The 15,921-nt window shown below is 42.7% G+C and overlaps 2 protein-coding genes across 2 annotated transcripts; both read right to left on the bottom strand.

Moving 5' to 3' along the window:
• Positions 1-7,360: 7,360 nt before the first annotated feature.
• Positions 7,361-8,525, bottom strand: LOC117820619 (trace amine-associated receptor 13c-like). Its single transcript, XM_034694454.1, has 2 exons — positions 8,353-8,525; positions 7,361-8,177 (listed from the first exon to the last, which is right to left on the bottom strand). Exons 1-2 carry the CDS (start codon positions 8,523-8,525, stop codon positions 7,361-7,363), a joined length of 990 nt encoding a protein of 329 aa, XP_034550345.1.
• A 5,695-nt stretch (positions 8,526-14,220) lies between these two features.
• On the bottom strand, positions 14,221-15,371 carry LOC117820531 (trace amine-associated receptor 13c-like). Its single transcript, XM_034694348.1, has 2 exons — positions 15,191-15,371; positions 14,221-15,105 (listed from the first exon to the last, which is right to left on the bottom strand). The coding sequence occupies exons 1-2, from the start codon at positions 15,361-15,363 to the stop codon at positions 14,286-14,288; spliced, it is 993 nt and encodes a 330-aa protein (XP_034550239.1). The 5' UTR covers positions 15,364-15,371; the 3' UTR covers positions 14,221-14,285.
• Between the last annotated feature and the right edge of the window lie 550 nt (positions 15,372-15,921).

Here is a 15,921-nt window from a genome sequence, read left to right as displayed (position 1 = left end):
GTCCGCTCTGCAGCTCTCAGGGATGAAACAGCGGGGTGATGATGCTGCTGTCAGCAGGCGTCACGCAGGCAGACGGAGGAATGTGCAGCGGGTCCAGACATGTCGAGCTGAACACACACCGCAGAGGGGCGTGTGTGTATGTACAGTGTGTTTACACTCTGCTGTAGGTGTGGTGAGACTCTTGCTTGATTGATGTGTTTTCATCAAACATGAAAACATGAATGACCTCAGAGGCTTGCAGCACCGAGCTGTGAGTGTAACATGTTTCAGACTCTGTTAAATTTAATATTCAACAGTTTGCATTTCTGCAGAATCAAAATTTGAACCATGAGTCTCTAAATGAATCACCAGTTAAAGGAGCAGTCAGTGTTTCTTCTTTCTTTAACACATTTTATGACTTTACCTGCAGACACTGTCCTGCAGCGACCTCCTGTGGCTACAGTGGGTATCACAGGGAGATTAAATTAGCTTATCACAAGATGTCTGAACCAGAGGATGAAATTAAAGTCCAGTGTGAAACCAAAGCATGCATGAGATGGTGATGAAAGTGTGTGACGTCATTTTGACCATCATAAGTCTTTATGGTAGACGGGACTGTTGATCTGTGTCCGGTCCAGCTCCGTGCGCTCTCGTCCGTCAACACCCACCGGTTGTGTTTTAAGAACGCAGCACAGAGCAGGACCACCGGACAGCTGGAGTCACTCAGTTTACAGGGTCACTCTTTAGACTGGAACACCGTGAGCTGACAGAGACGCGTTCGCACTATCAGGCTCAGTGAAGACTGATGTTCAGGAGGTATTAAAACCAAGTGGATCACAGGTGTGTGTGAGGTTAGTGTGGACAGAGGTGGAAATAAAAACACTGAGGGTACTCGACCAATCAGAAACTATCGTAATGCAGGCCCCGCCCCCAAAAGTTCCTGGACCTTTGGGGGTGGGGCCTCCAGTACAACCTCCCAAGCAGGGACTTTTTATTTTATTCCACTACTTTAGTTCATTTTCAGTCAGTGACTGAATCAAGGATCCTCCTCCTCCTCTCCTCATCCATGTTGTCTTTCTGGTCCTCTGAAAACCTCTGACCTGTTGACTCCAGGCCTGGCTCCGCTCATCATGACTTTGGTTTGTTGTTGTAGTTAAGTGAAATACGATCTGGTGATAACACAGAGTGTTTTATTCTGAAAATTAACCGGATGTTTTCATTTTGTTTTGGTGAAACCTGACTTCCTGTCCCGCTCCATCTGCCCTGTTGAGATTGATGCGTCGTGCTCCGGCATCCTGCACAAATAGAAGTCTTGTGTATCTGATCCGGAGGGCTCCGACCTGCCGGATCAGAGACGCAGCCGGAACGCAACGGAGCGGATCCAGTGGAAGTTAACACATTGACTAGAATAGAAACCTATCAGATCCGGTGCTGTGACGGATCAGAGACAGACGGGACACGGATCTGGTGGAATTAGGCCGTCAATAAGGTGATCTATTTAAGCTGCAGGATATCTGGTCTCTGCTGCCCTGGATAGAAACCATCAGATCCAGAGACCGACTGGACAGGGATCTGGTGGGATTTGGCTGTAAGAGTCAGAGTGAGTTAAGTCACGTTGAACTGTTTTAATCATTGACTCTTGCAAACAGTAAATGATGCATGAAATAAAACAGTTGATATGTAAGGCCCTAAAGATCCAGCAGGAGCTGTTCTTCAAAACTGCAAACTGTGACAAGATTTCCCTCCAAAGTAAAGCTTTTGTTTCTGTATTTCAAGACTTTCTAGATTTGTTTGTTGAATGCAAACTTCTGGCACAACACTAATAAAACAAATAAGAAATATAACACGAGAAAGTCAACTTTATTTTGATGTTTGCATGTTCTTTCTACAGAAGACAAACTCCACACAGAGTGCAGAGAGGAGAGTCCCGACCTCCAGAGACAATCACACACTGGATTATATTAAATCCAGCCCATAAAGTGAGTGACTGATGTTTAAGCCTTTAATTGTTGTTACTGTCTCTGTCATATATATGAACAAACTCCTCCTCTAATCAAATCAAAAATTCCCTGACACGTCTCTATCCAGTTTAAGTCTGCAGACACAAAACTGCTGCTCTCTTCAAACCTGTCCAAACCTGAGGTAATTACACGGCTGTGTGTGTGTGTGTGTGTGTGTGTGTGTGTGTGTGTAGACAGACGACACCATCCTCTCTCCATCAGAAGACAGTCGTCAGTAAACAAATGAGTGAACATGTTAAGTTTCGTTCACACGTGCAGCAGCAGTGTTCAGAAAGAGAAACTGAGACATCTAGTGGTGAGTGTGGGAACTGCAGCCACTCTGATGATCATTCAAACTCATATTTACTGTAATAGAAGTAAATGGAAATCCCTCTATGAACAGAATGTTTGAAAAGCTGTATTCACATCTGACGGGATGCAGGTTTACTGTACTGCTGCTTCATATTTACACATCTTGTCTCAGCTGCTCTCCTTCCTCTGAAAATGAGTCAACAGCTCCATCTAGAGGCAAGTCTGCAGAACTTGGACTTTAGGAATAGACCCTGCACTTTGCCAAATAAGAGGTTACAGGGTGAGAACGGTACATGCACTGGGCGTGGGCAGGTTTTAAATATGCTTAACATATACTTACTGGAAACCAGTGGCGGCTGGTGGAGTTTTCTCCTGGGGGGGCTACAACTCCAAAATAGTACATGTTTGCTTGCTTTTTGGTAAATGTCTGAGGTATCACACTAGTGTATTTACATACACGAAAACAGCAAAAGCAACATTGTAATGTCATGTACTGTTCTAACTTTTGTACATAAATTTTGCTCTTCTTTCCTTGAGAGAAATACATTTCTCAATGACTCTATGGTTAAAGTCAGGGATGCTTTTGACAAGTTTCTTCTCCATAGAGAGCATGGCCAATGCATTGAGACGATCCTGCGACATTGTGTTCCTGAGGAAGGTCTTGATTCTCTTCAGTGTTGAGAAGCCCCTCTCAGATTCAGCAAGATTCATTTGATTGTCTTGCTGCATCACCTGTAATAGATAAGTGACCATGGTGATGGTGTCTCGTGACTGTAGTATTCAGGCTGCCACTGGTGCAGTAGGCTAAATAGCTTCAGTAGATCATTGATTAATAAGATTTGTGTTTACCATGTGTATAAGCTGTGTAAGCTAATCATTGTCTCAGTACTTATTTAAAGAGGTGTAGATATTATTCATGTATCACCAATTAATGTGTGTAGTGATGACATTACATGCTCGCCAGCAGAGGGCGCTGTTACATTATGTATAATGCTTGTTAACAAATAATCTGTCAAATAATAGCATTACTATTCCTGCCAGTTTAACTTTTCTGAAAAGTGCTTTAAATCAGTAATACCTGTCTTTATCCATGATGGGTCAGATCCTGATGTTTGGAAAAGGAGGCAGGGAAAGCAGACTAACGCATTAGCATCACTGCATGTAGTTAGCCTTGTTGCTAAACCAGGTCCTGGAAAAAGACCGGGTGTATTGTCTCCCTCTGTCTTTGGACTGATGATTAATGTTGATGTTGGGCTGATCAGGTCCACGCTCTTTCACGTGGAGCTTCTCCTGATATGTTCTCCTCTCTAAAGGTGATGTTTTGAGTGACTTCACTGAATTATTTAACTTCTCTGTCTCCATTTTGCGTCTCTGTCCGATCGTCTCCTACTCCCACGGCTCGAGCTGTCAATCAGCCGCGCTTGATGACAGACGGCTGTGACGTCAGCCCCATGACAGGAGGGTGATGGTTTGTAAATCAAGCTGCATTCAGCTCTGGGCCCAGGGAAGGTGCGCCCCGACACGGCCCTATCTCTTGTATTGAAGAGGAGCTACTGCACATGTACAACTTTTAACGAGAGTCTATGGCCAAAGATTTCTGCGCCCCGGGGGAAAACCGGAGAAAACCAGTCTATGGGGAAAACCCATGGGGAACATACGTCACCAATCAGACAACACAGATGAACGAAACAGCTTTACTAATAATTATTTAACTATACAATATTAATCTTGCTCATTTTAAAATATATATACATACAGTTCAGAATATTATTTTATTATTTAATTTTTTTTTTTTTTAATGTCTTGTGGTGGTTGGTGGGGCGGCGCCCTAGCGCCCCTATTGGCCAGCCGCCACTGCTGGAAACTGGCCTAAACACAGGTGCTGGACTGGTCCCCACTGAGCTTCAATCTACCATTAAGCACCCTTTATCAACCCGTCTGTGCTCACCACTGACTCCATGAAGACATGAGACTAGACTGTTGTGGTCCCCTGTGTGTCGTCCAGTTAGGACCACTAATGGATGAGATGACTCTAAAATGATACCATCGTCCCAGGCAGTTAACTTGAGCTGAACTCATTCACACAACCACCTGACAAATGCATCCTCTTACAAGGGACTTCCACCAGATCCCTGTCCGGTCCATCTCAGTGCTCTGTCGTCTGTCAACACCCACTAGTTGTGTTTTAAAAACCCAGCATGAAATACGATCTGGTGATAACACACAGTGTTTTATTCTGAAAATTAACTTCCTGTCCCGCTCCATCTGCTCTGTTGAGATTGATGCATCGTGCTCCAGCATCCAGCAGAAGTAGAAGTCTTGTGTATCTGATCCAGAGGACTCCGACCTGCCGGATCAAAGACGCAGCTTGAACGCAACGGAGCGGATCCAGTGGAAGTTAACACATTGACTAGAATAGAAACCTATCAGATCCGGTGCTGTGACGGATCAGAGACAGACGGGACACGGATCTGGTGGAATTAGGCCGTCAATAAGGTGATCTATTTAAGCTGCAGGATATCTGGTCTCTGCTGCCCTGCACTAGTGCTGCATTCAGACCTGCAGCTCCACCACCTCCCTGCATCCTCCTGCAGGTTTAAAGCTTGTCTCACTCGCTTTCGCTCATTTCTCAAATAAGAAAAGCATTCGTCATAATATTAATACGCATGATAATCCTAAACATGTTTTCATTGTTTGAGCATCACAAAAAAAAATATCCATTCACTTTCCAAACTCTGACAGAAATACATGTACTGTACATGCTTCACGTATCTGTTGCATGGATAGTTTGTTGTGTCTGCAGCAGTACTGTGAATTGGCTAAAGACCTTCCAGATGAAAATAATATATATATTAAACTATATAATAGATATTACTTTGACAGGAAAATCGTGAAGGAAAACACCCAATGTGATGGAGATGAAAATCCCTGATGATGAGAACTTACTGCAGTGTCATGTAGCTCCATTGTTGGTTTTGTTTTTGATTTTGTTTTTGCACAAAGATGTACAAAAAAGCATCTTTGCACCCTGACCCTGGTTCATAGGCGTTTCTGGCCCATTTTTTGGGGGGGGGGGGCTGCAGCATCTCTAAATTGAATCCCAGCACCCCTAAAATTTGAGATTGTATGTCCTTTTTAACAAGCTACAAAAGTTTCAAATAGTAATATTTTAACAACACCAATAGCAACTTATCTGAAAGAAGAATGGGTACGAGTAATAAGTATAGGGGTATCAAATGTATCACATTAAAATGTTAAATGTATACAGTACATGTTTCAGGTTGTGTTTGCTGCATGTACTAACACTGTGAAAGAAAAATTTGTCTTTTATTTTAATTTTTTTTTGTCTTGTTTTGCTTTGTTTTGATAATGTTTTCTGTGAGCATTATGGGTTTATTTTCTTTGTGGGGTTTTTGTGTATTTGTGAAATTTTTATTTAAGAATAAATATATTGAAAGACAACAACAGACATACAGCAGCTCCACCACGTTTTACATGTTGTGCATTTCAAATGAAAGTCCAAAAAATAACTCCAATGTCAATTTCATGTATTTTTGGTACTCACTATAGGGGGCTGGTTTACTCCAGAAACATACATAAAGTTTATGTATATGTTGAGGAGCTGCTGTATTAAAATGAGTTGTCTTTCCCCAGAAATTAGGGTTTCCATATATTTCTCCAATTCATTCCTCTTTTGCTGTGGCTCAGACTTTAAATAACCGTCATCAGATTTGATGGTTTAGTCACAGACTTTCCCAAAAAGTGTTATATTTTTCTTTCACAAGTGTGGGAATGAAACTGCATTAAAATGTACAAAACAGTGACCTTCATCCGATCCTAGAATCGCCCCTGGTGTGGTTCAAATGATAACTCAACAAGTTTTCATTTTGGTGGCACTGGACAACAAACTTGCACAAAAACTAGACTCTGAAATGTTCATGAAAATGTTTTGGTTTTCTTACTACCTCTTGCAAAAATGCAGTTTAGTGTTGATGCAACGTTAAACTGTTGTGACAAATTCACATACAGTTCTCATCACTCCTCAATTTCTGCTTGTGACGTTCTGCCAAGAAGTCAAACACAAACAATGTTCAGCTGCTGCAATAAACCAAATCAACATGAGTGACTGAACTGAAGGAAATGAGAACATCAAATTCATCTTCAGCTTCATATTTATTGTCTCAGATGTGATTTTTTTTTCCCTCAGCCAAAGAAAACACACACACAAAAACACTGGTACAAAACAAGCACACATCAGGAAACCTTCATTGTGATTTACTGTAACTAAAAAACATCATCAGCATCATCATCAATCTACAAGAGCATCCTTAGTATCCTGATATACAGGGAGGAGAGGCTGTGCAGGCTGTAAAGATATAGATGCAAACATGTGGACTGTGCATTGTGTAATTCACTCCTTCACCAGCAGGGGTCCCTGTAAGACTGAGTGTAGTAATGTGAAGTCTGCACGGACGATGACATGAGGTAGAGTTGCTGATAAAACCTTGAGTGTGTGAACTGATGATAGTATGATCAGGTAACCTGCAGACACACTTAAAGAAAGGGGGGATGAAGAGCACCATGACTCTTTAAAAGAAGAAGAAATTCAAACATGTGTGCTTTACCGTGAGAGTGTGGGTTAGCATGTGGTTTGCAGGATCTCACACATACTATCTAAAACTGCAAACTTTAACTACATTAATGCTGAAGTCTCCACCTCTGCAGAGGTCCAGGCGCTTTCCTGCTGATTTTGCACACAAGACAGTCATTGCATTTTGTATTTGTTGTTCTTCTCTTAAGTAGAAGGACTTTGAAAAAAGCACTTTGGTCATAATCTTTGCACATTTTGATGTCAGCATAGTTTGGGTCAGACAGTTTAGAGGAGAAAGACAGAAGAAAATCCTGTTTTTGGAGAGAAGCAGGGAGTAAATATTGTGTGCTTTAACCAAAAACAGAACTCAGCACCATCCCTGCAAAAATGTATCTTTTAGGAACAAAGTGGTCAAGCAACAAAATGTGAACATATATCTAAATTAGCTGCAAACCTCTCTAGTCATCGCACAGTCCCTCTACAGGATGTTGGGCTCACAGGATCCCGGCTGCAGGATCTGCAGAGTAACGATTAGTTTAAGAGCTTTCCTGAACCAGGGGTAGAACAAGGCGTAAATCAGAGGGTTGATGCACGAGTTAAAATAGAACAGGAAGACCACAAACGATGACAAGGACTCACTGATCACACTGTCCCCTGCAAGAGCCAATCCGTAATACGGGCAGAAACATATGAGAAACACGACTACAAGAACACCCAGAGTCCTGGCTGCTTTCAGCTCCGACTTCTTTGCAGGTAGAGGGAGTGAAAGATGGAGCGTGATGGATGTCACCTGAGAGCGCACGGCTCGAGCCTGAGACACAGCCACAGCAAAGACTTGCATGTACAGAACAATGATGGCAGTAATGGGAGCAATAAAGGTTAGAACGAGATCAACCGTGCCTGCAATGAAGTCTACAAAAATCACACACTCTCCATAGCAGGAATTGTGTTTCCCTGGCTGACTTAATTCGTCCTTTAAGAAGACGCTGGAGTAAAGAACAGAGCAGAGCCAGCACAGACAGACGCAGAGTTTCACTCTTCTCTCTGTGATCCTGCTGCTGTAATGCAGAGGGTCACAGATAGCAACATAACGGTCCACTGATATCAGAACCATGTCTCCTACTGAGGCAGAGGTGATGATGAAGGATACATAACTATACAAGCAACATATGTAGTCTCCAAAAATCCAGCATGAAGTATTCAGAAGGATTTCCACCGGCATCAGCAGAAGGCCCACGAGGAAGTCTGAGACAGCCAGAGAGAGGAGGAGGATGTTGGTGGGAGTGTGGAGCTGCCTGCAGAGGAAGAGACAGTCTTTAAAACAACAGAGTCCACATTTCAAAGTGAGCATTACTACAACAAGTATGCAAAGATGGAGCATTATTCAGTTTGAGCTGCAAAGATTCATCACAAAGTTCACATCTGCATTCATCGACCTTTAAACCACTAATGAGAGAGAGAAGTCTGTGCCTGAAGTGAGAGACGGAGATGATGACGAGCAGGTTGAGAGCCACAGTGAGCACAGAGATGGAGGACAGCATGATGTGGAGGAACAGAGCTTCAGGCCAGGCGAGGGCGGGCTTCCTGCAGGAGGAGTTGAGGAGCTGTGGAAAACAGAGCTCTGCTCCGACCTCGGCCTCCATCGTCAGAGAGCTGCAGCTTTGGCAGCTTTCTGGACAGAGCTGAGCCGTGTAACCGATTCTCCTCTCTTCTATACTTGATCAGTTTGACCCCTCCTCTTCTCCCCTGTGTTTTCTCTCTCTAATGCCCCTCCTTCCTCAGGATGGTTGCATCATCATCATCACTTTCTCAGCAGCACTGCCTCCTCTACCACCTTAGAATGATTCCCTCCTTGGTGTTTTCAAAGCTCTCCAGTTATGAGATCGTACGGCTTAGAGACTACCAAAGTAAGGAGGGAGTTTACCTCCAAGTGGCCTACAAATAAACAGAATACTGTGCTGCTTTCTTTTATGCACCAACAAGGACCAGCACACGTCGTGATATAAGTCAAAAAGCAGTTACATGCATGCAGGGTTTATCTCCATAGTCCCAAACTGGGGTATAGTAGCTTGCACAATCATTGCTCTCTCCATATATATATATATATATATAGATAGAGGTCTGTAATTTTCATCCGAGGTACACTTCAACTATGAGACCAAAAACAAAATGAGAAAAAAAATCCAGGAAATCACATTGTAGGATTTTTAAAGAATTTATTTATAAATGATGGTGGAAAATAAGTATTTGGTCAATAACAAAAGTTCAACTCAATACTTTATAACATAACCTTTGTTGGCAATGACAGAGTTCAAACGTTTCCTGTAAGTCTTCTCCAGGTTTGCACACTGTATCTGGTATTTTGGCCCATTCCTCCATGCAGATCTCCTCTAGAGCAGTGATGTTTTGGGGCTGTCGCTGTGCAACACGGACTTTCAACTCCCTCCACAAATGTTCTATGGGGTTGAGGTCTGGAGACTGGCTAGGCCACTCCAGGACCTTGAAATGCTTTTTACGGAGCCACTCCTTCGTTGCCCGAGTGGTGTGTTTGGGATCATTGTCATGCTGGAAGACCCAGCCACGTTCCATCTTGAATGCTAAAATCTCACGATACATGGCCCCGTTCATTCTTCCCTTAACACGGATCAGTCGTCCTGTCCCCTTTGCAGAAAAACAGCCCCAAAGCATGAGGTTTCCACCCCCATGCTTCACAGTAGGTATGGTGTTCTTGGGATGCAACTCAGCATTCTTCTTCCTCCAAACACGACGAGTTGAGTTTTTACCAAAAAGTTCTATTTTGGTTTCATCTGACCACATGATATTCTCCCAATCCTCTTCTGGATCATCCACATGCTCTCTGGTAAACTTCAGACATGTACTGGCTTCAGCAGGGGGACACGCTGCAGGATTTGAGTCCCTCTCGGCGTAGTGTGTTACTGATGGTAGCCTTTGTTACTTTGGTCCCAGCTCTCTGCAGGTCATTCATCAGGTCCCTCCGTGTAGTTCTGGGATTTTTGCTCACCGTTCTCATGATCATTTTGACCCCACGGGATGAGATCTTGCATGGGGCCCCAGATCGAGGGAGATTATCAATGGTCTTGTATGTCTTCAATTTTCTTACAATTGCTCCCACGGTTGATTTATTCACACCAACCTGCTTGCCTATTGTAGATTCACTCTTCCCAGCCTGGTGCAGGTCCACAATTTTCTTCCTGGTGTCCTTGGACAGCTCTTTGGTCTTGGCCATGGTTGAGTTTGGAGTCTGAGTGTTTGAGGCTGTGGACAGGTGTCTTTATACAGATAACCAGTTCAAACAGGAGCCATTAATACTGGTAACGAGTGGAGGACAGAAGAGCTTCTTAAAGAAGAAGTTACAGGTCTGTGAGAGACAGAAATCTTGCTTGTTTGTGGGTGACCAAATACTTATTTTCCACCATAATTTACAGATAAATTCTTTAAAAATCCTACAATGTGATTTCCTGGATTTTTTTTTCTCATTTTGTCTCTCATAGTTGAAGTGTACCTCTGATGAAAATGACAGACCTCTCTCATCTTTCTAAGTAGGAGAACTTGCAAAATCAGTGGCTGACTAAATACTTTTTTGCCCCACTGTTTATATATATATATATATATATATGTATATATATATATATATATATATGTAGGACTGGACTTAGAAATCCAAGTTGAGGCCTTGGCTTTTTCCAATAAGTTTGATATGTGTGACCTGAAAGAGAGATCTTTATTTAGCCAGATTCTCAAATACATAAACTGTTGGACACGTTCAGAGTTTTATTTGTTTAATGTGGACGAGGTAGCATCGATGGGTTCAGTGTTCTGCCAGTAGATTTTGTTTCTGAGGGGTTCAGCATTAGTTGGAGATAACCAGAGTTTGTTGGAGTGAGTTGAAATCAGTCTGTCAAAAAGGAAGCAGATTTAGTCTGATGCATAAATTGTGCACCCAGGGTTCGATTCCAGCCTGCAGCCCCTTTCCCGTATGTCATTCCCTCACTCTCTCCCAGTTTTCAGCTGTCTGCACTGTCCTCTACTCTCTGAATAAAGATATTAAAGCCTAAAAATACAACTTAAAGAAAAAAAGAATGACTCTGCAAAAGAGCTTCCTTGTGTGAAGGTGCATATGAGCATAAGATGGTATCATCAGCGTAAAGATTGAATTTTTAATTTTTAATCTAACTCCAGTGTCATTCATGTACAGAAAACAAGAGGTAAGAACCACCCCAGAAACAAAGTCAAAATTCAACCTAGTTTATTTAACACAGCTAAATACAGGATCACAGAATCTTCAATTCAAACAACTTTATTAATCCCTCTAGGGGCAACTTGTACAAAATAATACACACCTGGTATCAAGCAGCCTGATAAGTAAATGATAAGCAGGATACAGTCAATAAAAGATCAGTACAATAAGATATAAAAAAGTAAGTCTGGTAAAAAGATAAGTCCATAAAAATATCAAATTAACTGAAGGAGCATTTAACAATCTAATGGCAGAGGGGATACAGGATTTAGAACAGCTGTTAGTTTTAAAAACAGTTAAAGCAAAACGACGCCTGAAGGCAACAGAGTCTGCAGAGTGGCTACGTTAGCAGAGCTAGCATCACCAGCCTTCCCTCCTCCCTGCAGGCAGTGGCTGAGCCAGGGGTGGCCATGGCCACCTCTGAAAACTGATTGGCCACCCTGAAATTCTTAAACATGATTGGCTATTTTCCATGTCAGAGGCATTACTTATATTCAAATCAGCTGTTGCGTTTCAGCGAGCTGCAGAGACAGTAGTTTCTGTGGATTTGAATATTATTTTTGTTGATGCTTTGACTTTGGACAATCATCTTCATTTTGAGTCCTTAAAGAGTTCAGCAGATTTAAATGTTGACACTCTGTCGAGTTACAATTTTAATGTTAACGTTAGAAATCTACAAAAATTTAACATTTGTTAAAGGTGACATATCACGCTTTTTTCATCAATATATATTGGTCTAAGAGGTCCCCAAAACATGTCTTTAAAGTTTATGCTCAAAAAAACACTTTGAAATCAGATTTTGGTCTGCCTGAAAAACCCTCTTCCTCAGCCCTGTTCAGAACAGTCTGTTTTCTCTCTGACCACGCCCCCTCAGGGAGTGGGTGTGGCCTCGGCTCTCCAGCACGTTGATGTAATGTTTACATGTTGGCTGAATATACACGGCTGCTCACAGACCCCCGTTACTTCAACCCTCTGAATCTGATCCAGAATCTGGTCCTGATGGAGAGGCGCCTGCAGCAGGACCTTTTTGAACCATTGGTCACAGATTTTGTGTTTCTTGTTGTTTTATTTGTCAGTATGTCGACGTGTGTCTTGGTACACAGCTACAGCTACAGCTACGAACATGTAGCTATGTGGCTATGCTAACTAGCGCTAGCACTTTTCCATGACAAATAAAAATCATCCACTAGATCTTCAAATCTGCAGACGTGGGGAGTCAAACCAACTTTTGTGTTTATTAAGACAGCCTACAACTAGCATGCCTCCCTCCTAAGCTCCTTGTTAGCACACATGTGTGCAGGGAATGAAAAACAGAGGAGGGGTTGAGTTGTATTTTATACAGTCTATGGGCTGAACAAGCTCCGAGCTCGGACTTCCTGTTACAGACCGGATGGCGTTGTGACGTATGAAAAACACTGAAAACTGAAACGGCTGGTTTCAGCACACAATTACAGAAAGGTGGAGAAATCAGAACAGGGGCAGAATGGATTCTTTTCATTCTCGGGGGGTTTGTAGACATGCCAGGGAAAACACACATTTCAGGTAGAGAACCATTAAAAAGTCCATTTTGCATGATATGTCGCCTTTAAATTGTTTTATAAAAAGAAGTTAAAGTAGATGTGATTATTGGAAGTAACCCTCCTAGGTTTGGGGTAAGCCCCTAATGTTTTAGAAGCCTGGCCAACCCTTCAACAGTCAGTGCCCCAGTTTGGCCCCCCAGGTCAAAACTGTGTGGCTCCACCTCTGCCTGCAGGTTAGCTTTGACATACTTGTGTTTGTAATGCATTGCTTATGTCAGAGCCGACTGGCCATCCCTGAGTGTGCGCAGGCATACACATTGGCTTCATCTAATTTACAAATGTCTACTTGGCTTGGTCCCAATGTATTTATGTGTTTATCTTCAGAGATCAGGAAGTCACTATGCCTTGCGCTCCTGCGACACTTTGCGGATGTGTGTTCCCCGTGTTCGGACAGAGTTTGGTAAGAGAGCGTTCAGTTTTGCTGCTCCTACTGCTTGGAATAAACTCCAGAAGGACTTGAATCTGTCGGATCTCATCTCTCTGGACACCTTTAAGTCTATCTTAAATGAAAGACAGACCCCAGAACAGTGCCTGTGTTTTTAAATGCTGTTTTGTATTCACAAACTGCACTTTACTTGTAAATAAGTTGCACTTTTAAATTATTATTGTTTGCTTCTACATACTGTCTGCATATATGTTCCTTGTTGTTGAGTTGTGCCATTTATTCTGACGTGTGCTGCTGACCTCTTGGCCAGGTCGCCCTTGAAAATGAGGTCTTGATCTCAATGGGACTTATCTGGTTAAATAAAGGTTAAATAAAAAAAATAAAAAAAATTGCTCTGCTCATGTTCACCAGACACGGCCTCCGCAGTTACCAATGGGGATGATACAGTATTCTGAGAAGGGGGGAACCATGAAGCTATCATTGACTTTAATGTTTCCTTATTTTGTGGGTAAAAATGTCCAAAAACGGCGTGAAATGTAATCAATAAATATTAGAACAATCCTGCTCTGCACATTTAAAACAATGCAAATTGCAAACAACAAATGATTGTGTGAACTTATTCTGTATGTCCCTAAAGTCTAGACTAAAGAGGGCAGAGGCTTAAGAGTGAGCAGTGCTTATGAAACAGAGAATAAAGAAGCAGACACAGGAGATAAAGAAGTCACATAGACATCCACATCTCTGCACAAACATTCAGGAGGGAGGATCGTGATTATACAGCGACTCTTTGGGCACTTCATCCTGTGTCTGTGTTTCTGCTCTCCGTCACACATGGAGCTTTAAAAAGTCCCTTGAAAATACACATTATGTTTATGCTACTGTCTCCAAATAGGTTTTGATATCTTGTGATTTTTACTGGTATCATATCAAAGTTTAAAACTATGGTATGGTTCTGAAAGTATGAAGTACTTTGAAAACAAACATTGTAATCAGGCACGTTTAGACAATTTCAACTTGTATGCAAATTATTTTCCAGTTTCTTCTCTCACCTGTTTAACCCGCCTTCCTTCTCAGTTTCTATAATCATAAAGAAAAACATGATTCTGTTTCAGTTATTTGAAGTGAGATGTGCTTGTGGAGCCGTTTATTGATATCAAAGCTCAGTCCCTCCTCAGCTTCATTACAAGATGTTGGTCTCACAGGAGCCCGGCTGCAGGATCCGAAGAGTAAAGATGAGTTTAAGAGCGTTCCTGAACCAGGGGTAGAACAAGGCGTAAATCAGAGGGTTGATGCACGAGTTAAAATAGAACAGAAAGATCACAAAAGACACAAATGAAGCATTCAGAACATTTTCATCAACGAGGCTGACGATGTAATACGGACAGAAACAAATCACAAACACGACTACAAGAACACCCAGAGTCCTGGCTGCTTTCAGCTCTGACTTCTTTGCTCTCACAGTCATTGAAGACTCGAGTGTTACAGCTGTGACCACCTGAGAGCGCAGGGCACGAGCCTGAGACACAGCCACAACAAAGACTTGCATGTACAGAACTATGATGGCAGTAATGGGAGCAAAAAACGTCACAACAAGGTCAAAAACTCCTGTGATGAAGGTAATAAAGATCACACACTCTCCGTAGCATAAACGATACCTGCCCGGTTTAACAAGATCGTCCATTAAGAGGAGGTTGCTGTAAAGGAGAGACAGGAACCAGCACAGACAGACACAGACTGTAACTCTTCTCTCTGTGATCCTGCTGCTGTAACGCAGAGGGTCACAGATAGCAACATAACGGTCCACTGATATCAGAACCATTCCTCCGATAGAGGCAGCAGTGATCACGAAAGAAACATCAACGTGCAGAGAACACATGAGGTCACCGAAAAACCAGCAGGATGTCTTCCTGAAGATTTCCACCGGCATCAGCAGGAGGCCCACGAGGAAGTCAGAGACAGCCAGAGAGAGGAGGAGGATGTTGGTGGGAGTGTGGAGCTGCCTGCAGAGGAAGAGAAGACTTCATCGTATGTGATGTTGGTAATAAAACTCAACAGTGAGTGTTAAAATGAGATGATAAACGTTACCTGAAGTGAGAGACTGCGATGATGACGAGCAGGTTGAGAGTCACAGTGAGCACAGAGACGAAGGACAGCAGAGTGTTCAGGATCACAGCTTCAGACCAGTGAGGTGTGGGCTTCCTGCAGGAGGAGTTGAGGAGCTGTGGAAAGCAGAGCTCTGCCCCGACCTCGGCCTCCATCCTCTGCAGAGAGCTGCATCTTCAGCAGCTTTTAGACCTGAGCTCTCTGAGTGCTGCTGATTTATCTGTGTCTGTCCTCACCTCAAGGGGGTAGAGGTCTACATGATGTAATCACGCGCAGGCCTGGTTTGACCTTGATGTGATCATGTGAGTGCAGGCCATGATCTCTTTTGGTTTATTCAGCCAGTTAAGGGATCTTTCACGTTATTCAAAGTTGCAGTTGCACACCATCAAACTGCAGAACAGCCTCTCAAAGTTTCATGCACTTCAACTTACTTCATTTTATTGCAACTTTGAATTCTATCCCCCAAAGAATCAAGATTTTATTTCATCTCATTCTCATACATACGGGGGGTGCAATGCCACTCACACCTATGGTCTCTCAAAGCACTATGGGGGTTAGAGCCTTCAGTCATCAGGCCCCTCTCCTTTGGAATCACCTACCAGTCAGGGTCCAGGAGGCAGACCCCCTTTCTACTTTTAAGAGTAGGCTCCAAACATTTCCCTTTTGATAAAGTCAAAGTCTTCTTTATTGTTAAAAACTGCAGTATGCACCAG

Source organism: Notolabrus celidotus, chromosome 10 (assembly GCF_009762535.1).
Source record: "Notolabrus celidotus isolate fNotCel1 chromosome 10, fNotCel1.pri, whole genome shotgun sequence".
Taxonomy (NCBI): Eukaryota; Metazoa; Chordata; class Actinopteri; order Labriformes; family Labridae; genus Notolabrus; species Notolabrus celidotus.
This window is presented reverse-complemented; position numbering and strand designations above follow the sequence as displayed.

Coding starts and splice junctions, on each gene's coding strand:
- LOC117820619 (XM_034694454.1), bottom strand. CDS start 8,525: ATGGAGGCCGAGGTCGGAGCAGAGCTCTGTTTTCCACAGCTCCTCAAC. Junction 8,178..8,352: donor ATCTCCGTCTCTCACTTCAG/GCACAGACTTCT, acceptor CTTCCTCTGCAG/GCAGCTCCACACTCCCACCA.
- LOC117820531 (XM_034694348.1), bottom strand. CDS start 15,363: ATGGAGGCCGAGGTCGGGGCAGAGCTCTGCTTTCCACAGCTCCTCAAC. Junction 15,106..15,190: donor ATCGCAGTCTCTCACTTCAG/GTAACGTTTATC, acceptor CTTCCTCTGCAG/GCAGCTCCACACTCCCACCA.